General features: G+C 45.7%; 2 protein-coding genes and 1 pseudogene across 4 annotated transcripts in view; 1 reads left to right on the top strand and 2 right to left on the bottom strand.

Annotated features, from left to right (window-relative positions):
* Positions 1 to 8,682, bottom strand: part of RAB7B (RAB7B, member RAS oncogene family) — a 38,540-nt gene extending 29,858 nt beyond the window's left edge. Inside the window, exons 1-4 of one of the 3 annotated variants that reach the window (XM_057541069.1) lie at positions 8,445 to 8,675; positions 7,212 to 7,271; positions 739 to 807; positions 58 to 184 (exon numbers count right to left, since the gene is read on the bottom strand). In XM_057541069.1, coding sequence (XP_057397052.1) covers positions 58 to 184; positions 739 to 791 — 180 coding nt within the window. In that variant the 5' untranslated portion in view covers positions 792 to 807; positions 7,212 to 7,271; positions 8,445 to 8,675. Of the gene's footprint in view, positions 1 to 57; positions 185 to 738; positions 808 to 7,211; positions 7,272 to 8,444 lie in introns of all 3 variants that reach the window. The other 2 variants (XM_057541072.1, XM_057541064.1) reach the window with 2 other exon arrangements.
* LOC130707282 (60S ribosomal protein L39-like) lies at positions 6,072 to 6,228 on the top strand (annotated as a pseudogene).
* A 4,625-nt stretch (positions 8,683 to 13,307) lies between the features above and the next one.
* Positions 13,308 to 22,803, bottom strand: CTSE (cathepsin E). Its single transcript, XM_057531054.1, is given in 7 exon segments — positions 13,308 to 13,499; positions 16,757 to 16,891; positions 18,614 to 18,849; positions 18,852 to 18,892; positions 20,024 to 20,146; positions 22,469 to 22,665; positions 22,789 to 22,803. Coding segments are annotated over 7 exon segments (939 nt in total).
* Positions 22,804 to 24,448: the final 1,645 nt, after the last annotated feature.

The following is a 24,448-nucleotide window of genomic DNA, read 5'->3' as shown; positions in this document are numbered from 1 at the left end:
GAATGTGGGGTGATATTCAGGTGTGTATGTTGAAGAGGGGATGAGAGGGCGGCTCACCTGTAGCTTCAAAGTTGTGTCATCCAGTATGATAATCTTGGAGAGGATGCTGGCTCCCAGTGTGGTCTGATAGTCCTCGTAAAATGTCTTGTGCACGAATCGGTGGAGGAGGGAAGTCTTTCCAACACTAAGGAAAAAAACCCAGACACATGTGGACACACTACAAACACACACACACACACACACACACACACTCACACACATATCCATACCTTTCTCAACATCTTACCATGACCCTCTCACCACTGTCTCTCTCTGAGATTTTGAATTTCTAACATTTGCAGTTTGAGTAGCTTGCTAATACTAGGGAATGGACACTAGAAGCAGGGACCAAAGTGAGCAGAGAAGTTTGCAGAGAGCCGAGTGCCTCACAGCAAAATGGTCAGGTCTTTCCTGTATGTGGCAGGAGGTAGGAGGGCAGAGAGATGCTAAATGGCTTGCCTAATTCACATACCTAGTTACTGCAGAGTTAACTGCAGAGCCGGGGTCAGAAACCAGGTAGCCTGACTCCCAGTCTCTTTCTCCCATCTCAGCTCCCTTCCCTGGGGTGGAATGCCCTCCCTGGTGCCACTCTGAATCAGAAAGGGACCCATGCAAGGTGGGAGCAAATATAGGACGTCTCACTGTTCTTGGGTAGGGGCTTCTTCCCAACCCCCAGACCCCCAGCTGAACTTGGCTTACCCCAGGGCTCCGATGATGATGAGCTTGAGGTCCACCTTCTTCCGAGGATTCATGGAGGGGCTTCAGAGCCTGTAGGGAAACAGAAGTCATCTACATGCTGGCCAGAGTAACCCTGTGGCCATTGTCACTGGGGCTGGTGTCTACTTTCCCCTCGTCATGTGCAGAACTCTGCCCTGGGCTCGGATGGGGTTGTTCTCCAAGTGAGGCGGATGACTCAGCAACCCTTACACACCCACCTCCTCACTTCCCCTGGGGGTCTCCCTGAGGCTGGAAGGATGGTGGCCCCACCCCATCCTAGGACAGGCACACCTCTTACGTTTCAGCTCTACCGACCCCGCAGGGCACCAAGGCTGGACTGGACTGAACAGAGGCCTCGCAGACAGCCTCTGTTCCAAGCCTGGAGCCAGGGATGCAGGGCAGTGCGGGAAGAGGAGATGGGGGTGGGACAAGGGGTCCATTGTTAGGACCGCTGAGAGGCTTTGGATGGAAGAGTGGCCTTCCTTCAGCCCGAGGTGTTGCTGCATTGGCAGAATCAAAAGGCTCTTCTCTAATGCAGCTGGTGGGGGTGTAACTGGTACATGTTTCTGGAAAGCTGCTTGGCAGCAAGTATTGAGAGCCTTAAAAATGTCCCTGCCCTCCACTTCTAGGAATTTGTCCTAAAAAAATAATCTGAAACGCAGGCAAAGACTCTTGTTCAAGAATGTTCTTTCCCAGCGTCATTTATAAACACCCAACAATAAAGAAGTGGTTAAAAAAATCATGGCACACGATGAACTATTAAGCAGTCATTAAAATGGAGTTTGTGAGCATATTATAATAACGTGGGAAAATGCTTATGCCATAGGATCTAAATGAAAAACAGAAGACACTAAACTGTACATACCATACCGCCCCCCCAAGTACTGAAATGAATTCCTACTTGCATGGAAAAAGATCTAGAAAGAAATATATAAAAAACGTAAGTCGTTAATTCTGGGTGGTAGGAAACTATGATTTTAACTTTGTTCTCTATACTTTTTAGTATGTTCTAATTTTTTTTAACAACAAACATGTCAAACATGTATTGTTCCTATAAGAGAAAAATACTTGTATGTATGTTTTATATATATAAATTATATATGTATATATATTGTGATTATTAACAAGATAAAGCAAAACTGTCTCAGGGAATTATGCTTAACTGGCTCTTTGGTTCTACCCTTACATGCACACACATATATACTATTCCCAACTCCTGGGTCTTCTGACGTTGGATGCAGTAGAGGTATTGAGTTAACCCTGATCTGACTCTGCCTGGTTGAGGTAGCAAAAGTTGGCCAGCTTGAACTTGCCTGGTACTGGGAAAAAGCTCTCAACTGTATGTCCTGAGGTTTGGGTTCTAGTTCTCACTTTGCCACTGTGTGACCTTGGGCCAGTTACTTCCCCTCTTTGAGTCTTGGCTTTCCAACTAGAGGATGAGCCATCTGGGCCCCAAAGACCCAAGGCCCCTTCTGGTTGACAAATGCTTTATCTGCTGGAGTGTAACTCACTGGGCCACGAGAGCCTTGCACTGGACACTGGGAGGAGCAAAAGACAAAGCGAATAGGAGCCCACTCCAGGGAGTCATCAGGGGAGAAGGGAAAGGGGTGAGTGATCACAGCAGAGAGAAAATGTAAAGTGCCCCGACAGAGGCCCCAGGAAACTGCTGTGAGAATTCAGGGCTGGGGGAGAAGCTGCCAATCTAACGGGGCCCTGAGGAAATGACACATGTAGTTGGGAGTGATATTTCCCAGGAGGAAATGAAATATCAAAGCTCTGTGAACAGGGGAGTGGAGAAGGTGGATGGTTTGCTTCAGGGAAGGGTGAGGTGAAGGGTGTGGAGAGAGAAAAGCCTAGAAAGGAAGCAAGATTAAGATGGGTCATGAATACAGACCAAGGATTCTGTCATTCATTTATTCATTCGTCAAACATTTCCCACGCTTCAGACACGCAGAGGAAGAGAATTCAAAGTATTAACAGGGGCTGGTATTTTGTAATGGGTGTCACCGCCTACAAGGAAACCAGCCAAGGGAGAAGTGACTCAGAAGCTTCTGAAAGGCATGTGTCTCTAAGCATCAGTTACCACTCGGGAAGGGGAGCAAGGGTGAGCTCTTTCCTAAAGGCTTTGGTACAACCCGCTAACTTGGCCTCAAAAGCCAACAGAGTGCCCTGGAAAGGGGGTCAGAACAAAAGAGAGGCAGGGGAAGTGGGAAGGGAACCAGCATTGGTTGAGCACCTGCAGGGGCTGCTCTGTAGAGCTTAGGAAATCATGAGCTATGAGATGAGTACAATGGGGGCTCAGAGAAGCCAAGTCACTCATAACTCATCTAAGGCCCCACAGGTAGTATATGGATGAGCTAATGTGTGAATCAAAGGCCAGAGAAGGCTGCTCTGTGCCATGTTGCCCGCTGACGTCCTGAGTTTGAATCGGTAGAATCTGTGTGCACAGGATCTAGGGCGCTGGGCTCAGGTTTGGTGAACCCCAACAAAACCTTGGTAGAGCTGTAGGGGATCGAGAGAAGGGCAGCCAAAGTGACAAGAGCCACAGTGGAAGCCAAGGGAATGGGCTGCTGAACAGGAGCTGTCGTGTGTGGACTGACCACAGGGGTCAAAAGAGCATCCTGAGGCAGAGGGGAGCAGATTCACACGTTGCCATGCGGAGTTGTCAACGCTCACACTATAAGCTAAGGTTTACTCGCCTGGTGGTGTTGTAGAGCACTTTGTGAATATGCAAATAAACATATCATCGTGAGGTTAATAAATGAATACATTATTATACTACATTTAACACACATAGTACATTATTATAATGCATTTATGGCAGAAATTAAGGGCTCAAGAAACATTAGCACACAGAAATATCTGTGGGATTGATACTACTCTTATCTCTGTTCTACCACTGAAGAAACAGGTGTTTAGAGAACTTAAGTATGTAGTTCATCTCTAAAAGCATGGTCTGTAAGTGGCAGAACTGGGACTTGAATACAGACAGGCCTGACTCCAGAGATCACACTCTTAGCTGCTAGGTCCTACTTACTGCCTTCTGTGAAACTAGAATGAGGATCACACACCCTGCCACTTGGTGCCCCTGTCGGAGAGTCTGGGGGGCTGGATGGTTTGGGTTTGACATGGTGCAGCAGAGCTGGTGTGCATATGAAGGGAAAGCTGGGGTTGAGGGCAGGGTAGGTGGAAAGTGTATGTGTATAACAGAGGATCAATATCCACTATGTGTAAAGCACTCTACAGACAATCAAAGACAACACAGAACATAAAAGCGGGCAAAGAATACGAATAAGTAACCAGTAGAGATCTTATAAATGATAAGTAGTAAGCTTTGGGAGATACTTAAACTTACTAATTTTTAAGGACATGCAAAGTTAAAAAATACCACTTTTTAACCCACCAGAGTGGCAAAAATTAAAAAGATTGATGATAATATTTAGTGTTGACAAGTGGGTGGGGGAAAACTCTTGTTTATTGCTGATAGACTATGAATTGGCACCGTCTCTTTTGGAGAGCAGTTTGACATTATCAAAATTTAATATGCATACACCCTAGATTCTAATTCTAGGAGTCTATCCAACCGAAATACACATATGCTCAAACATGCATTTTTACAAAGATAATTGCTGGAGAACATTGTAACCTAAATGTCCATCAATAAAAGACCCTTGGCATAAATTATGATCCATACATACTCTGGAATACTAGGCAGTTTTTAAATGAGTGAAGTAATGAAGTGGAAAAATATGACAATTTAAGTGAAAAAAAAATCACTGAACATTTTGTATAGTATGATCCCAATTGTATAAAAACAACAACCCTATGTGTGTGACTATATGTTTAATATTATATTTATGCTTGTCCTGCAGTACATAGAAAGCTATGGATAGATACATACTAAATGATTAATAGGAGATGGGGAAAGGTAGATTAGAGGCAAGGAGCTATTGTTTTATTTTATATATGTCTTGTGTTAAAATTTGTTACACAAGTCTAAGTTGTTATTGTAATTAAAATATCAAATAGGGCTTCCTTGGTGGTGCAGTGGTTAAGAATCCGCCTGCCAATGCAGGGGACAAGGGTTTGATTCCTGGTCCAGGAAGATCCCACATGCTGTGGAGCAGCTAAGCCCGTGAGCCACAACTACTGAAGCCCACGCACCCAGAGCCCGTGCTCCGCAACAAGAGAGGTCACCACAATGAGAAGCCCGCACACCGCAACGAAGAGTAGCCCCCACTCCCCGCAACTAGAGAAAGCCCGCGCGCAGCAACAAAGACCCAACATAGCCAAAAATAAATTAATTAATTAATTAATTTTTAAAAAATTAAAAAAATTAAAAAAGCCTGGTGAGGACTTTTCAGTGTATGTGGCATGAAGTCCAGTTTCCTGGCTTAAATTCCTGGAATTCCTCCCTACGTCTAAGAATATATATATATCAAATAAAGACAACATTTCTTTATAAAGAGCAGGTGGAAGGATGGCAGCCCAAAGTCATCTGAGTGTGACTTCCTGACAGGACAAGTCACTTTTGTGTCTGGGGCAGGAGAGAGAGGCCTCCTGGGACTCCGGAGTGATCATGAGTTTTGGAGTCAGAGTTTTCATCCCACCTCCATATATTTGTGACCTTGGGAGAGTTTCTTAACCTTGGTGAGTCTGTTCCCTTGTGGGTAAAATAGACATTGCTCATGGCTGTGGCTGATTCTGCAGTGTGGCATGTGTCATGTTCTTAGAGCAAATTGGAAAGACCTGGTTAAACGGTTAAACACGGTAGGGGGCAAGATACCTGATTTGTAGTGCCTGCCACTTTCAGTGGTGTAAATACTCCCACCATGGCTGATTTCAAGCTACCAGTGTGGATCATTCTCCAGTTCACTACAGAAGGACCCCAAGGTTCATCTAGTCTAACCTCCCACCCAGTGCTTGAGCCACCTGCACCATATTCATGGAAAGATGGCCAGACTTGCCCCACAGAACTTGCCTCCACTAGGGGTGGGTTTCTCCTGGAAGCCACAGAAAGAATGCTCAGTTCCTCTGCTACATGCCAGCCCTCCTGAGATTTAAAGTCTTGGAGTTTTACTTGAGTCTTTTCTTCTCCAGATTCTTATAACTCACCTCAGCCTGTACTCTGAGCCCCCTTCACTCACCACTGCCCTAGTCCTTCCTCTGCATGAGCCCTCAAAGCCTGCTGCCATGCAGATTCCCCTACACCTGCCAGAAGGGCAGGGATTTGCTGAGGCTGCTCTTTATAATAGCCTGTCTCTCTCTTCCCTTCTCCACCACCTTGGTGTGTGTGGTTGACTCTGTTCCTTGCCATGCCTTCTCACAAGACATTCAGGATCAAGCAATTCCTGGCCAGGAAACAAAAGCAGAATTGTCCCACTCTCCCAATGGATTTGCATGAAAACTGGTCACAAAATCAGGTACAACTCCAAGAGGAGACATTGGAGAAGAGCCAAGCTGGGTCTGTAAGGAATCACACACGAGACGGCCCACATATCGATGCTGTATCAAGGTCACTGGCATCTTACCATATCTAGCTGAAAACATCGCCACCGTCTGGACAGCAGGACATGTTCTATTGGGAAAAATGATTTTTTTCTTTGTCTCTATGCTTCTGCGCTAGCAGGTTGGTTCAGTAGTAAATACGTGAGCCCTTTTGTTTGAAAAATAAAATAATATAAAACAGCCTGGTCGTTGGTCCCAGGATAACTAGCAGCAAGAGGGTGACCAGGACTACGTCACTGGCAGTGGAGGGTGGCTTGAGGGTAGACACTGGATGGGCTCACCAGGGAACCACGTGCAGATTTCAGACTGTGGCTGAAGGTCCTTCTTGTATCCTTTGGGCTCTGCCCTTGGCTGGGCTTTGGCAATGTCTGTCCTTTTAAGCCTCCTTCCTCCCACTCAGCTGACTCAGATACTTTAAACCAGTGCATCCTCCTAGAGGCCAGACTGAGTCATCACCTTCCACTGTTAAATAACAGTGAAAAGCAGGTTTGCAATGCAGGGCCCCCCTTCAGCCAGCTCAGGTCCGAACAGAGCAGAGTCTGCCGGGGACTGTTCTCCACTGCACGTGGCTAACTGTTCTCCCCATCTTGCCTGGCAGGACTTCTAAGCCCTAGCCTTGCCCATCTGCCAAAGCTCAGTGTAGCTCAGTGCCCAGGGAGTGAGAAAGATGGAGTTGATGCCTCCCCAGTGCCCCCACCCCATGCAACACATTTTTTTTAAAGTCAGTCTTCTAAGAACTCTTGGACCTGCTCTGCTTTTACCTTCCCACTTTGCTTCTCTCTCTACCCTCCTGGCCCCAGCCGGGACCCAGACACAAGCTTCAGCCTAAAAGAGGTGTTGGGTGAGGTGTCATTTCTGCTGACAGGGAGGAGGGATGAGAGGCAGTGAGCAGGGGCAGCTGAGATTCCTGAAGCAGGCAAAGCCTCCCCCTCCTCATATCATCTTACCCCACGTCACAGCCTCCCCTCTGTGCTCCCACGCCTTGGAAAATGACAAATGTATCCACCCTAAAACATAAATGGGATTTACAATCTTGAAGTAAGTTTGCATTTGAAAAGAGGCTATCGGGGAGCATAAGTCTTTATTGCCTCTCAGGAAGGCTTACAAGTCTGCCTCACCCACCCAAATCATAGCAGGTTTAGACCTGCTCTCTCCGGGAAGTGTACCCACAGCCCTGGTTTCAGGAGGCTCAGCACTCCTGTTCTTTAAGTTCTTTGGGGGTATTAGTTCTATTTCCCCAAGTAGACTGTCAGTGCCCAGAGGGCAGGACAGTGCCTCACACCTCTCAGTATCCCTCCAAAGAGTCTGACCCATGCTGGGAATACTGAGTCTTCAATAAATAGTCATCTATCTATCCGTCCATCCATTCCCATCCATCCATCCATCCATCCATCCATCTTTCTGTCCATCCATCCATCCATCTTTCTGTCCATCCATCCATCCATCCATCCATTCATCTGTCCATCCGTCCATCAATCTATCCATCCATCCAGCACATGTACTACATGCCTACCACACACTATGTAGGTCTGAGGATATAGGTAAGTTACTATCTCCATGTGACCTGTGGTGGGGGATTGATCTGTAAGTTAAAGAAATTATTTTTATTAATATACAATGCTAGCAACTATAGGACATTTTGCAGTTAACAAAATGCCATCATAGCCCAGTGGATTTCAGAGTCAGGAACAACTAGTTTGTGACAAGCTGAGACTAAAATCCGGGCCTGTCCAACGCTGTTCATTGGCTTCCCAAGCACCACAGAGCTGTGCTGAGAGGCGTATTTACAGTTTAGAACAAGAGGGACACTTTCCTACTCCAGGGGTTCCCCCTTCCCCGATGAGACCCTTGGGTTGACACGGTTCCGTCCCAGAAGGTGCCCTGTCAAAGTGGCGAGGAGACTCTGGGTGCTGGCAGGACACGGTCCTGCTGAAGGGCTCCGGTCTCTGGCTGGCCCTTCTCTGACTGTGCCGGCAGCTGCATCGCTTCGCTGCTGACAGCGGGCCGTGCAGAGCCCCGAGCCGGGCCCCAACTCCCCTGGCTGGGCAGGGAGTCCTTTCTGCCTTGGCTCGCTGCCACCCCCTGGGAGTTACTCAGGCGTGGGTGTTCTTTGGGCTGCAGCTGACAGATTCTAAGCCTCCCTTGCCTCCACTCCTCCCCGCACCCCGAAACCCAAATACCTCTGGGGCTGCTGGAATAGACAGGAACCGAGAAAAGCTTGCAGGGCCCTTTCAGCCTCTGACGGCAGGCGGGGGTTCTCTCTGAGTCGGGGGTCTCCTCTTAGAGCAGCAGTCTCAGCCGGGTCAGAGGAAAAAGGCTTTGGGAGTAAAAAAGAGTTTGTTGAGGCTAAGCCACTTCCTTCTGAGTTTTCCTCCTCTCCCTCTCATGCACAAACTTGGGAAAGTTGCAAAAGAGGCTGGGCTGGGGTGACCTCAGCCGTGTGGGTGGAGGGAGTGGGAGGATGGGAAAGCCAGGCTTCCGAGCTGACTGGATTTGGGGCCCCTTGAGAATTTAGTTTACAGGGACTCTGGTCCTGGGGGGAGTGAGGCATAGGAGGCATGAGGGTGGGCCCTTGTGGGTCAGAGGGTCTGCAAGGTAACGTACCAGTTTGTGGGCACCATAAAAAACCTCTGGCTGCTTTTAGGAACTTCTGCCTCTGCTGCTGGAAGCCGCCCAGTAAAGGGGCCCTTTTGTTGGTTGAATTATCAGACTCACATGTGTAATAGATTCCCTCCTGCCACCGGCCTGGTTGGGAGACGTTCTAGTCCTCATGCCTTGCCCTCACTTTAATACTGCACACCACATCTCCACACACACACACAAACACACCGCATCAACACACACACACACACACACACACAGAACCAGACTTGTGAGATGGGAGGCAAGTCCTGACATCTCCCTGTGCCTCTCGGATGAGAATGTGTGGCCCAACCTGAAGTTCTTCGGCGACTACAGGAAGTTAAAATGTTAGCGTGAGGCAGGTTTGAGCTGCCTGGAACTATGCCTTGGGTAACTATGGTTGGCAGATTGAACGGGAATAAAGTGAGTTTAGACACGCCCAAATGGATCCCTTTAAGGCTTATAATACATTCGCTGCGCCCCTCCATTCCCACATTCCTCCTGAGATGGGGTTTTTCCTCCTTGGCGTTCCATCCTTTGTTTAATAATCCTCACTCTCAAAAAGTTCTTCCTTTTCTCCAGTCTGAGTCTCTGACGCTGCTTCATTTCTACTGTCTAGGTCTGTCTGGTCAGGTAGACTCTACATTCCTCAAGGGTGGACTTAATATCCCTGAACCCACACTAGGCCACATGCAGTGCTAGACACAGGCCCTGGAGAGGAGTTTTTGGTGGAACAAAAGCTCCGGTTGAAGCTCATTTCTTTGTTTCACTAGCAAACATGCCTGGAGGGAGGGTGCAGTGATTTCCATGAAGTGTAGTATTGGACAGGATACATTACATTTGGAAAAATTCTAGGGCATATTCCACTTGGTTTACTTCGGAAAGGGTGCATCAATTTGCCCTCAGGACAACCACTGGTTTATGACAGCCAATTTGCCCTTAATTTGGTGCCCTTTGGAATCCCCTGCCCCCCCATTCTTCTGCTTTTCTGAGATCAGGTTTTAAATGAATGTGTGTGTGTGTGTGAGAGAGAGAGAGAGAGAGAGAGACAGAGAGAGAGAGAGAAAGAGAGAGAGAGACGGGTATCTGTAGAGGTATAGATGCACATTTGAGCCTCTTTCAGAGAACATGTAAAAGTTACCATGGGCCCGATGGCTGCTGTGGGTGCTTTTGGGTAGGGGAAGTGAACTGTCCTCAGCTAGTCATTACAGCCTCTGAATATGGGACTGAAATTTATACTTTTAGGGGATGTTTGCAAACTACCCTTAACACCTTTGGAAGCCAAGTCACTAAGCACCTTCAGGCTCTAGTCCCCACTTCCTCTGTCTGCACGGATCGAAAGTCAGCAACTTCCCTTCTCTTCCTCTGACACATGCTCCACTGGAAAATGGCGTCCAGCTTCTACTCTGCAGGGGAGGCCCTGACACTGTGTTCATTGAAGTTCCTTCCTTTCTTCCCTCTTGCACGCATTCATTCAATAATCTGAGTGTGTCAGACCCTTTGGGGGACACAAAATGGATACTTGTATTTTATCAGAGGAAGTAAGACATGGTTCAAACTCACCTCTGGCCCTCACCACCGCCCTGCCAATGGTCTATTCTGAGCTGCCCTCAGTCCACGGCCTTGCTGGAGGTGCCTGTGTTTGCTGCAAATCTGTAGTGAGCTTGGAAACTCACCTCCTTGTATCTATTCCCCTTCTCTTTCTTCTTCACTTCCCTTTCCCCCTTTCTTACTTCCTTTGAATTGAACTTCCCAATAAAATGTTAAATATAAGCTTCTGACTCAGGTATTTAAAAAAAATTTCCCCTTAAGGAAACAGGCCCAAGATAGGACTCCATAAATATTTGTTGGGTAAATGAATGAATTGTAGGACAAGAGGTCAGGCTAGATAGCGCAGGACGAGAAACAGAGATACAGGAGCTAATTTGAAAAGGTCGTAGATTTACAGGTCATCTGCGTAGAGATGTTGACACAGGGGTTGTCTCCATAGGTTGCACTCAGCAGAGACACATCATCCCCGATGTGGGAGAGGGGAAGGAGATGGAGAGAGGAGAATGAGAGAGAGAGAAGAGGGCTGAGGCAGAACTTGAGACATACTCACATTTAAGAATCAGGAGAAAGGAAAGGATCCCAGCCAGAGGCCTGGTGAGGCAGAGACGACCAGTGTTCATTCAAGCCCCCTTACACCGCCAGGCCACAGCTCACTGCCATTTCCCACCCCCTGTAGACAGGCATGGTCATGGACCACATTTTAGCCGATGGACGGAACGGTGAACAAGACAGAGCCCCTGGTCCCATAGAGCTCAAGTCAAATGGATATAGAGAAGTGTCCTGCTGGTACTGGGCCTCTTTCAAACCTGGCCTGGGAAGACTTCTTGCAGGAGCTGCCATAATCTATCCCTGTCCACAGGACAGTAGAATGACTCTGAGGTCCTAGGGGATGTGGGAACCACAAGGCAGATGGATCCCAGGGTTTTGAAGCATCGGCTCTTCAACTGGCCTCTCCATGAACGAGGAATACACTTTGATTGTGCTAAAGCACTGTGATCTGGGGGTTTCGTTGTTATAGAAACCAGTGTTATGTCATAACCTGGCAAGTGTTGAAAAGATGAGGGCAGATGTTGAAGCTGAGGAGAGGGGGCATACTATGGTCCTGAGGCCTGGACTTGTAGCTCTAAACCCTGATGTGTTTTACACACCCCAAGTGTGTGGGGTGTTGGGTAAGTTCTCACATAACTCCTCTCCCCTGACCATCCTCGTAAGCACAAGTTCTTCTTTTAAGGGCTCCCCAGCCAAAGCCACTGAGGCATGTTTTGGAACTTTCCTTAGAGAAAAGAGCAGACTTCACAGTCCTGAGGCCACCGACTCCCACACAAGACAGTCATCCCAGCCTCCCTCATACAGTGAGTTGCATGTGCCAGAGTTCTTTAGCTGAGAACAGACACAGTAGGAAGGATAGAAGCAGGGTAGCCCTGTGACCTTGGCACTGGGAACTTGGGAGTACTCTCTGTGTGCCTGCCATGCACGACTCAGCTCCAGGCACCCCTCTGTCCTGTGGGGTCCCACTCAAGATTTCCATTCCCAGGAGAGAGAGTCTGACAGGTGTGACTTGAGGCCTGAGTCCTCCCCTGTAATGTCACTGGTGATGACGGGAACCCAGGAACCACCAGGAGAGGCTACAGGACTTAGAACAGGAGGGGAACAATTCCTCAAAGGAAGTGATGCCCGACACACGAAAATAGCAGGCTCCCGGGAATCCTTTGGCAGGGTCTTATCTCCATGTAGGAGCAGACATGAGGACGCTGTGTGGATCCTTTTGGGGGTCAGCAACCATTAACTTTTCAGCAGCTTATACATTTTTATTTTAACAAGTAAACATTATTAGGGGGACTGTTTAGAATCTACCTTTCATCCTTGCCTTTGAGATATCCTGAACTGGCAACTACCTGGGTGGGGGAGGAGGATGAATCAGAAGCAGTGGATTAGGAGCTGGGAGACATGGATTCTACCTTCATCTCTACTTTTGACAAATGGTTTCATTGTTTTATACCCCAATTTCCCCATCTACAAAACAGGGTAAGAAAACCTCCTCTGCCTAATTTACAGATTTGTTGTGAGGGAAAGAAGAGAAAAGAGGACAAGAAAAGAACAACAAAACACCGAAAACTCCTAAAAGGATTTTGAGAAGCCAAAAGTCAAATATAAGAGCAGTTAGTTAGCAGAGCATCTGTTACGGGTTAAATTGAGTTCCCCTAAAAGATAGGTTGAAGTCTGAACCCCTGTACCTCAGAATGACCTTATTTGGAAATAGGGTCGCTGGAGGTGCAATTAAAATTGAGATGAGTTCATACTAGAGTAGGGTGGGCCTTTAATCTGATGTGACTGGTCCTTATAAGAGGGAAGAGTCACAGAGACAGAGACGCACAGGAACGCATCATGGGATGACGGAGGCTGAGATTGGAGTGATGCAGCTGCAAGCCAAGCAATGCCGAGGATTCCAGCCAGAAGTCTGGAATAGGTGAGGAAAGTTTCTCCCCTACGATTTCAGAGGGAGCATGGCCTTGCTGACACATTGATCTGGGTCTTCTAGCCTCCAGAACTGTGAGACAATAAATATCTGTTGTCTTAAGCCACTAAATTTGTGGTACTTGGTTATGGCAGCCCTAGGAAATGAATACAGCATCCTTTAACAATTCCCAGGGTACAGTGAAGCTTTGGCCAAACCTCTTGGCCCATCCCTGAGAGGTGGTGACCTAGTATCAGACATGGGACATGGGACACGGTCCTGGATTTCAGAGGTAATAACCACTGATGTGAAGGTCACAAAGAGCCAAGGTCAGTTGTGGAAAACCCAAAGCAGCTATTAGGGTTAAGGAGGTTTACACAGGCAGCAGGAGTTTAGTCCACACTGACTGAAAGCATCACTTCTGCCTTGAGGGACCAGAGTGCTCAGAGCAGAACTGGGTTTGGGCAGCCTTGGGGCTGAGCATGATTTCACTTCCTACAGATGTGATTGGAGCATCACTTTCATACTCCAGCCTCCGCCACTCAGGCTCCTGGACCCTCAGGCTCCAGGCCAGCACATCAGGGTTGCTGCCCATGCAGAAATCACCCTGGAGGAGAAAGTCTGCAGGGATGCCCTCTAAAGGTTGGCGCCCCGCCCTCACAGAGCTTGTGTTGTTAACCGCTCCACTATGCTGCTTTTGACTTACTTGCTTAAATATTGCTCTGAAAGCAATAATTTAGTTTAAAAAAAAATGTATATATATATATATATATATATACATATATATATATAGGCAAAAAAAGAGTAAAAACAAAGCAAAAAAAAGTGTGTGCATGTGTGTAGCTGTGAACTTCTTGGATCCTGATGCTTAGAGAGAAGGGACGCTAACATTATGAGCCAAGCGCTTCCATCCAGATAAGCTCAACTCTTCCCAAGAGCTCTGCAGGGAGAATATCCCAGAGACACAAAGTAATTAGCCAAGGATGGCAGATTGATGAGGGGTTGAGCACAGATGTGGATACAGGCTTAGGGTTAGGGTTAAGCCTGGTGTGTTTTCCACGACCCCTGCTGCCAGAAGTGACAGCTAGGGCCTCCCCCAGTTGTCTTGCAGGTCTTGGGGTGTCTCTCTTAGCACCTGGCACAAAACAAATATTTATTAAGAGAGGGTTTGATAAATAAATTGACACTGTGCTGAATGAGTTAGAAGAATGTACTGTTGGGAAATCTACTGTTAAATGAGAAAAGAAAAAGGTTTCCTTACCAATAGCCATCTCTGTTTACATATGCAAGGAAAAAAGTCTGCATAAGGTAACTTCAAATTGATAGTAATGCTTATCTCTGAGGAGGAGGCCCATGGGGGACTTTCACATATTTTAGAATAAGAAAAACGCTGAAGATATTTCCATTTTGAAAAAAGAAAAATTGAAAGGAAGGAAAAGAAAGACAAGTTGTTTCTAGTGGCAAAGGATGGTCCTTAGACCCAGATTCCCCATATCAGCTCCCTTAGGATGGGCCCTGGTTCCCAAAAGTGAAAAGCGTTCGTTCAGAGCCTCTCTCTCCCTCTCTCTTTCTCTCCAACCACACCCCTCCCATGTACTATGAAATATTTTCATTTACAACAAACACATGAACACACTGCAAGGAACCAGAACTGTGGGAAAATGGGCCCAGAAGATCTCTTTGTATTGAGGTCAAGTCAAAAGTTCACAGGAGCTAAATTGAAGGGGCGCCCACTGGCTAAAGGTGGGGTGATCTGAGCGTTAAAAAATGGCAGTTAAGTTGAAACATACTCTTAATTCTGAAAACTGGTAAATAAAGGGAAAAAAGCAGGTAATCTTGCCTTTCTTGTATGAGCTGCACCTCATAGTGGACAATACTTAATGAAAGGGTTGTTTTTTGTTTTTTTAATTATTTATTGATTTTTGGCTGCTTTGGTTCTTTGCTGCTATGCGCGGAGTTTCTCTAGTTGCAGCAAGTGGGGGCTACTCTTTGTTGCAGTGCGCGGGCTTCTCATTGCGGTGACTTCTCTTGTTTCAGAGCTCGGGCTCTAGGCACGTGGGCTTCAGTAGTTATGGCGCACGGACTCAGTAGTTGTGCCTTGTGGGCTCTAGAGCGCAGGCTCAGTAGTTATGGCGCATGGGCTTAGTTGCTCCACGGCACGTGGGATCTTCCTGGACCAGGGCTCGAACCCGTGTCCCCTGCACTGGCAGGCGGATTCTTAACCACTGCGCCACCAGGGAAGCCCGAAAGGGTTGTTTTTTATAGAAGAGTTCCAGCTAACAAATACAGGAGGAAAAATAGAATTAGAAAAAGCCCTGTTTTCAGCCCCTAGTGACAGTGTGGATCTAAGCGAGGATCATCAGTGGCTGCTGAAACCTTTAGGTCAAACACTGAAGGGAACGTTATCGTGGGTGGATGAGGCTGACAACTCGGGAACCCACCCATCAGTCCTAACGTTACAAATTGAGAGGCGCCCGGCATTATCTGCCCCCGATGGGATACAGTAGAGGTACCCAGCACCATTTATGAAGTGTTCTTTCCACGAAATAAGGCCTCTAGATCTAACTATCGTTTTATAGGAACAATGAACTCAGACAACCATGTTACATGACAGCTCTGGATTTCAACCAGTGAAATTCAGAATGTGAAACTATGGATGAAAAGAGACATTTCAAACAAATGTACTCTGTGAACCTTGAATCCTGACACAAACAAGTCAACTGTAAAAATGACCAAACATTTATGAGGCAATAGGAAACATCTGAACACTGACAGCACATTTAAGAATACTGGTTTCCCACACAAGGAACTGTATTCAATATTCTGTGATAAATCATAATGGAAAAGAATATATATATGTATAACTGAATCACTTTGTTGTACAGCAGAAATTAACACAACATTGTAAATCAACTATGCTTGAATAAAATTAATCAAAAAAAAAAGAATACTGGTTTCCCTTGTTATCTGAAAGTAGAAGTTCCCTATGAAACTATGCTAATGGACACATCTTGTTAATGGACACACAAATTAAATCAAGATAAAGCTCAGATGCTCACAGATACAGTTCAAAGCTATGGAGGCTTGATGCCCAGATGCTGAGTGTAGTTCCCATGAAGGAGCTTGGTGGTGCGACTCTCACTGCTTGGGTATGCCCTGCCTCTATAAAAGCTTGCTGCAAAACAAACACTGACTGTTTTTTTCGATTTCCGCCTTTTTTTCATAAGTGCAAAAATCCTCTTTGGATTCCTTTAGTTTAGGGAAAACAGGTACTAATGTAGGTCTTCCATAAAAGCAAAATGGTATAAAGTGAACTTTTGGAAAGCAGGGGATACCTGTATTAGAAGGGTTTATGGATAAATATTTGATGTGATGATTTATGATGTGATGCTAAGAATTTTACTTCAAAATAATCCAGGTATGTGGGGCTGGAGAGAGGAGTAGCTGGTGATACAGATAAAACAGGCCCTGCCATGTGTGGATGGGTTGTGGAAACTGAGTGGGGCTGCACAGGGATTTATTGTACTATAATTTCTGCTTGTGCACATGTTTGGAAATTTCCATAATAAAATATTAGCAAAAAGCGATAAAAAGTATGGGCATACAACTTAATTCTTGCATTATGATGTTGGTGGATTTGGTGTGTATGTGGGTGTATGAAGTATGTGTGTGAGTGTGTATGTGTGTGTTCTCATGATCTGTTTCATTCTAATTTGGGTTGCAGCTCTGGAAAAACTGCATTCTGTTGAAAATAACTTTGACAGCTGTGGAGAATGTCCCAACCTAATAGGCCCAGGTGAATTTCCAGGGAGGCTGGCACAGACACAAGGCCCCTGCTTAGGGGACTGCTGGGGCCAGCCCCACATGGTTATTCCCATGGTCAAAGGCAGTAAAACTGTTTAATGATACATTGCTTAGGGTCTGGAAGGAACAAGCTGGAGGTTGGATGTCAGAACCTTGAAAGCCACTGATTAAGAACTTCATTCCATCCATGAATTTCTGGAATTGGAAAGAAGAATATAAATGACGTATAGGGAAAGAAGGAAGTAGTGCTGTCTACAGGCTGTACTGTGCAGTAGTGGTAGCTATACCAAATGGCCTTGGACAGCCACTTCACAATTTTGGTTGGTTGGTTCTTTCTTCCATTTCATATACCTATACATGTTTACTCAAAAAAGTGTTTGCACAATTTCATATACATAGGTCTTGGCTTCTAAGTTCTACAATTTTGATAATTGTTCATCTGTTATACACCTCCACTCCTTACCACCAACTTAACGATTGGGAAAACTGAAACCTTGTTGCATGGCTGGAACAGCAAAAGGTTTGGCATTAGAAGATCTTGGCTTAAATTCTGGTTTCTTTAGTTTCTAGCAAAGCTCACCTTAATTTTTTAAGGGAGAGTAATTGCTCTGTAAGTGGCTAGCCACTGCTACTCTCTTGCTAAGTTCTGGGAAGAATCATTTGAGTGGCTCCTTCAAGTTATAAGGCAAGTAGGTATCCATTGATCCGTGAGAGAAGTATAACCTCTCCCAACCTTATTTGGTTTGGTAAAGACTTGGGGTCTAACAGGCAGGAGTTGTCTTTCCAATGACCACTTGAAATTTGAGGTTGCTGATGAGGGTTTGGGAAAATGCACTGAGAGCTTCGAGTCTTCTTGAGAGGAAGGGGATAAAAATGCAAAGTTATGACAGCATCCTCGATGGATTAAGGTGGCTTTGATTGAAAACTGCTAGCATAAAAGGACAATAGCACCATAATGGGTACAGGGAAGGGTGTGCGGGTGAGCAGGGACTCACGTCGGGTGAAGGGGAGAGGGTGTGAGGTGTTGGAGTGGGGACAGGTGTATAGACTAATGAAATTAGCACAGTTGAAATGTGTAGCTTGTCCTCAGCATCGTGTTCACAGTGGCAGCTCTAGAATTCCTTTGTTGGAGGAGCTTAGGAGACTTGACATGAAGCTTGTGTTTTAAAGCAAAACATTTGTTTTCACTTGCATTGTCTGTTTATATTTGGTGGCTTTGGGAAGGGGTGAATGGAGATCAAGTTATGGGGGTAGGTAAAGCCCTCTGTCTACGCCTTAGTGCTTCCATCCTGGTGCAGTCACCCTGATGTTGCAGGTGACTCTTGGGCAAAGTTGGTGTGTTAAAGTGTGTCGCCAAAGAAACGCGATATTGAAAATTCAGGATCATAGATTTCCAAAACACCTGGAAGTTCCCTTTCTACCTCACTCTCCAAACTTACCAATCGCCTGCAACAAGACATTTTCTTGTTTGAGGACAAGGTTAACTTGAATGTTAGAAGAGATATAACCTTATTTCGTATCCCCCTACCTCTAGCAGCTCATATCTTGAAACATTTAACTCTCTGAGTATCCTCATCTATAAAATGGGCTAATAATATCCCAGTCTGACTTGGTGGTTGAAGAGATTAAGCTTTGTCAGTTGAAAAGTCCTACCTGACAATGTCAGAAAACCTCATTAAATGGCTTGTCCAAGGTTTGCTGCTGCTTCATGGCAGAACAGGAAGTTAGAACCAGCCCAGCGGTGTTTCCGCCATCGGCAGTACCACCCCTCCCAGAGCGAATGCTTTCAGAGCTGGATAAGATGGGAGGGAGGCAAGGGGTAAAGGCACCCTGAGTACAGGCGACTGTTTGGAAAGGAGAAGTGGCAGGCATGTGAGGATGGCCCTGTGACTTGCAGAATAAGGAAACAGTTCTCACCAGCAGGGTGTAGGCAGTTGGTTGGAGGGTGTGGGGGACCCCATTGATGGTGAAGGTGACATCCAGCAAGACACCGATGTTGACACACTCCACAGTGTACGAAAACACAGCACAGAGGATCCATTCAGAGGCCTCCCAATTCCCCATCCATGGGCTCTGCCCCAGGGATCTGTGCAGCTGCTTGCTACTGCTTGAGGGGCCTGTGATGAGGGAGGCCCCTGGGTCCACAATGGCCTGCAGCCTTCGGAGAAGAACATCATGGTGCCTCCCACCTGGATTCTGAGGACAAAGGAAGCATCGTCAGCTACTCCTACCTGCCCCTTCCCCTTTCTCCCCCTAAGCTTCCCTGGCACCCCAGCAGCTCTCACTCTCTGCTGGGTTCTCTAATCTGCTGATGCACGTTAGTAATTTCCATTTTGGTCTCTCTCACCACATGAGTGTTTCTCAATTTTTTTTTTTTTTTGACTGAGATGCATAGCAGGAAATACATTTACTTCTTGACCCAGTACACACACACACATGCACACACACACGCAGGAAATAAAAATTTCATGAAACTGTACTTAACCTTAATATGTGAAGTGCACTCTGATTTTTTCTATTTTAGCCCATTTCATTAAAAAATGTAGGTCACGATCCCCTAAAATGATGTCATGACCCATAAATGGGTAAATCCTTGCAGTTTGAAAAACCCTCAGTAGACAGTAAACATTGGAGCCTTTATGGCTTTTGTATCTCTGTGCCTAGCACATGCCTGTCCCCTTGCAGGAACTTATCTTCAGCTGAATTGAAACTTGAATTACATTTCTTTGAATTCCTGCACTGTCTAGTACAGTGCTAGGTATGTGGCACTTTCCCTGATTGCTCCATGCCTCTGTGTGTGTGTAGACTCAATCAATGCCACCCACTCCATGAAACCCTTGAGGAGTTCTTCAGATAGAAGTGGTCTTGCCCTTTCTGCTGGGCCACTTTGGTGGTCCATCTCATGGAGTACTGACCACCTTCTACTCTACATGGCAGTAGTTTGTGTATAGGTGTCATCTTCTGCAATGATTTGTGAAGGCAAAATCTGAGTCCAATTCGCTTTTGCACCCCTGTGTCACTCAGCCCTTGCCTTACATGTTAATTCATGTTGAATGAGTAGTTGGCCGAGTGTTAGTATTTACTGTCTGTTGAATTGGAGATACACCACATGTACAAGAAAGGAAGCTGAGAGTTGGTACCGTGTGCCTGCTGCCCCGTCCTGCCCTCTGCTCAGCACCTCCATATTCTAGCCTCATGCAGCCAGCTCCCAGCACCCTCTCTCAGTGACCAGCAGTTTCATTCAGGTCAATTTAGTTAATCCAATTTCAGTTGAGCCTGTTAGGAGTTCTTCCCTCATTCTGTAAATACTCTGTGGAGGATACTTACGTGTCCACTGCAATCTGCCAGTAGCCTTGTTTGGTGACTGGGACTCAATCTATGTTCCCAGAGAGATGGGAGTGGTCATAGCCTCTGAAAATCAGCTCGCTACCTGCACCACCTCCTGTGTCACTACATGGAAAGTAAGGCAGATTTTCAAGGAAGGGCCACTGGAAAACCTTAGGGGCGAGTCTCAGCCAGGCCCCTGCTTCTTGGTCTGGTCACTCACACCAAGTACCTAGATAGGCAGAAATATCTGCCTGTGCTTTGAGACCAGGGCCTCTGACTGCTGCAAGTTGATTAGTCTGAGCCTCTTGGGCAAACAATAGAAACAACTCTGCTCAATGATTTGTGACTATCCTCCTGCTTCTTGGATAGAAGGGGTAGGGAGGTGAGAAATGGAGAGCACAGATCCGGTCAAGCAGAGCTCATGCAGCACCAAGGCCAGGACCATCGGGGGCGTGCATTCACCATGAGACTTGAGGCGTCCCCAAAGACGCCTTTGCCCCGAGTATCTTCTCCACCATTGTGGTGGTGCCTGGAAGTTCCACAGTATTCACTCTTTCATATTAGGCAAAGACACTAATTGAACACGAAGTGACTTACTGGAGCTTGAACATTTATTAATATTGTGTTGATTTCTCAGAATATGTTCTGCCACCTAGCAGGATCCTGCAGAAATAGGACCTAAAACTGATTTGTTTTCAGGAGGAAAAGGATCAGAGAAAGACAAAAATTGGGGCCTTGTATGCAGGGCAGTAAAGGGGAAGGGAAGTAGATATCTGTAGGAATCCAAGGAAAACAGTTTTCAAGGCACGAGGTGGGAGGAACTGATGTTTGTTGATGGCCTTTATGCAAGGCGCTGTGCTAGGAATTTTCCCTGCCTCATCTTATTAATTCTCACGTCAACCTAGTGTCCATTTGAGAAAAATGAGACTCAGGGAGATGAAGCAATGCAAGAGGGGAGATTTCCTTTTTTTTAAATTAATTAATTTATTTTTGACTGCGTTGAGTCTTTGTTGCTGCACGCAGGCTTTCTTTAGTTGCGGCGAGCAGGGGCTACTCTTTGTTGTGGTGCACAGGCTTTTCATTGCGGTAGCTTCTCTTTGTTGCGGAACATGGGCTCTAGGCACGCGGGCTTCAGTAGTTGCGGCACGTGGGCTCAGTAGTTGTGGCTCCCGTGCTCTAGAGCGCAGACTCAGTAGTGGTGGCGCACGGGCTTAGTTGCTCTGCGGCATGTGGGATCTTCCTGGACCAGGGCTCGAACCCATGTCCCCTGCATTGGCAGGCAGATTCTTAACCACTGAGCCCCCAGGGAAGTCCCAAGAGGGGGGGATTTAAATCCAGGTCAGTCTGACTGCAAAGTCTTTGCTGTTTTCCACCACAATTCACATCTTTCCAGGCCGAAAGGGAGTAGGAAGCTCTGAAAGGAAGAAGCGAGGTGTCCAGACACCTGCCCTCTTGCTCACAGTTCTGTCCAGGCCTGGTCTCCACTGCAATCAGGCTGGAGAGGAAGCCATTTGATGGAGGAGATTCAAGGCTCTCCATGTGAGAGAGGAGAGCGAGAGAAATGGGCTTCTGCTGAAACAGGGTAAGCTCAGGCCAAGTTTCCTTGGGAAGGAGTCAGAGAGGTAAGAAATCTCCTCCCTGACCCTCCCAGGACCCCAGGTAAACGTGCCCAAGGGCTGGTGAGTCTCATGACCTTTTCCAACCGCAACATGCAATTTAAAAAATTGTATAAATTGGCAAAGAACACATAAAATTGACCCTCTTAGCCATTTTTAAGTGTACAGTTCAGTAGTGTTAAGTATATTCACATGGTTATGCAACCAATCCCCAGAACCTTTTCATCCTATAAAATTGAAACTCTATAGCCATTCAATAACTTCCTGCTTGTTCCTTCCCCAGCCCCTGGCAGCCACCATTCTACTTTCTGTCTCTATGAATTCCACTACTGTTAGAATTTTCTTCCTCTTTCAGGCTGAATAATTTTCTGTTGTATGTATATACTACATTTTGTTATTCCATCCATTAATGTGTAATTATCTTATTGTCAGCTAACATTTGAATTTTTTTTCCTGCCTCCTCCCACTAGAATTAAGCTTTTTGAGGGCAGGGACTGTCTCTCTTGTTCCGTTGTGTTCCCAGTGCCTAGTAACATGGTGAGCACATAATAGGGGCTTGATAAATATTTATTCACTGCATAAATGAATGTCCAATCCCAGAGATTCTTTAGTTACTCCAGTGTGGTACAGTTTACAAAGTCCTTTTTTCAACGACTTTGAGGCAAACCGCATTTTCTCAATATTCAGAGAGGGTAAGTGTTTTGCCCCAAATCACACAGCTAATAAAAGACCAAGCAAGAGCTCCAACCCAGGTGTAGTGACTGGTAAGTCTAGACATGTTGTCTCCCTATAGTCATAACCTTAACCTGGTGGGTCTGACGGGCCTTACCTGCTCGTGTACACAGAAAACACGGGTAGATCCACTAGCTTCCGGGCCATTGTGTCGAACACCAGGGTCACCCTTTCAGCAGCCAAGCAGGGGTATCCCAGGCCCAGAATGCCATCAGACTCTGCATTCATAAAGGACTGGTCAGTCTCTGTGACACTCTCTTCAAATTGCTGACCGACCTCAGTCAGTCCTTCTACCTAATTGTGGAGCCTGAAGGAAAATCACACAGATCTTTGGCAAACAGGCTCAGATTCTTGAAGTCTTCCTCTGTCCTAAAGCTAATTCTTCCCCTACTCAATTTTCCTTGGTTAAATGGATACGACAATTTTTGCCATGTTCCCATCCACTTAATTTTTTCTATATAAACATTTTTTATGGAAGTGTAATACAGAAATCACAAGTGTACAGTGTTTTCACAGACTGTACACATCCATGTAATCAAGCTCGTAAATCAAGAAACAAGACATTACAACCCCATCGCCAGAAACCCCTTCAACTACCCTGCCAGTCATTGAGACTTTCCTCAAGAGTAACCAATCTCAAAAAAAAAAAAAAAAAAAAAAAAAAAACCAGCAAGGTAACCCATCTCTTGGCTTCTAACAGCTTATACTGTCTTTGCCTATTTTTGAATTTTATATGAATGGAATCATATGGTATGAATTCTTTTTTATCTGGCTTTTGTCACTCAACATGATGTTATTGCATGCTGTTGTAGAATTTTCATTGTCTTTAGTATTCCATGTTATGAATATATCATCATTATTTATCCATTCTACCACTGATGGATATTTGGGGTGTCTCCTGTATTTGACTATTGCTAATAGTGTTGCTTGTACTTGTCTTTTGGTGAACATGTGTACATATTACTGTTGGATATATGCGTAGGAGTAAAACTGCTAGATAATAGGGCTTGCAAGTGTTTTGCTTGAGTAAATACTGACAGTTTTCCAAAGTGATTGTATCAATTAACATTTCCAATACCAATGTTTTGAAAGGTCCAGTTGTTCCATATCCTCACCAATACGGGCTATTGCCTATCTTTTCCACTTTAGTCTTCTAGTGAATATGCAGTGGGCTACATTGAGGTTGTAATTTGTATTTCCAGATGACTAATAAAATTGGAAATTTGGATATCCTCTTTTGTGAAGTGGGTTATCTAAAATTTTCTTATCGATTAGTAGGAGTTCTTTATTTATTCTGGAATAAAGTCCTTTGTTGGATATATGTACTACAAATATCTTCTCCCAGATTGTGGCTGATGTTTTTACTCTCTTAATGGTGCTTTTTGATGAGCAGAAGATATGAATTTCAATGCAGTCAAATTGATCAGTTTTCCCCCTTATAATTAGTAGTTTTTGGGTTTTTTTAAAATTAATTAATTCATTTATTTATGGCTGAGTTGGGTCTTCGTTTCTGTGTGAGGGCTTTCTCTAGTTGTGGCAAGCGGGGGCCACTCTTCATCGTGGTGCGCAGGCCTCTCACTATCGCGGCCCCTCTTGTTGCGGAGCACAGGCTCCAGACGCGCAGGCTCAGTAGTTGTGGCTCACGGGCCCAGTTGCTCCGCGGCATGTGGGATCTTCCCAGACCAGGGCTCGAACCCATGTCCCCTGCATTGGCAGGCAGATTCTCAACCACTGTGCCATCAGGGAAGCCCATAATTAGTAGTTTTTAAAAACTTGTTACAAAAATTTTTGCCTACCTTAAGGTCATGAAGACATCTTCCTATTTTTTTTCTAAGAGCCTTATTGTTTTGCTTTTCACATTTATATATATCTACAATCTATTGGAAGTTTGATAATGTGTGAGTTAAGATCCATTTTTCCTTTATTAGAAGTCAAATTTATTGAGATATGATTTATACACAATAATTCACCCTTTTAAGTGTACAGTTCAGTGATTTTTGATACACAAATAGTTTCTGTTTGCTAATATTTTGTTTACAACTTTTGTGTCTACATTCATGAGAAAGAGACTGGTCTG

The sequence above is a fragment of the Balaenoptera acutorostrata genome, chromosome 1 (assembly GCF_949987535.1).
Source record: "Balaenoptera acutorostrata chromosome 1, mBalAcu1.1, whole genome shotgun sequence".
Taxonomy (NCBI): Eukaryota; Metazoa; Chordata; class Mammalia; order Artiodactyla; family Balaenopteridae; genus Balaenoptera; species Balaenoptera acutorostrata.
The sequence above is the reverse complement of the archived record's forward strand: the minus strand, read 5'-3'. Positions and strand labels throughout refer to the sequence as shown.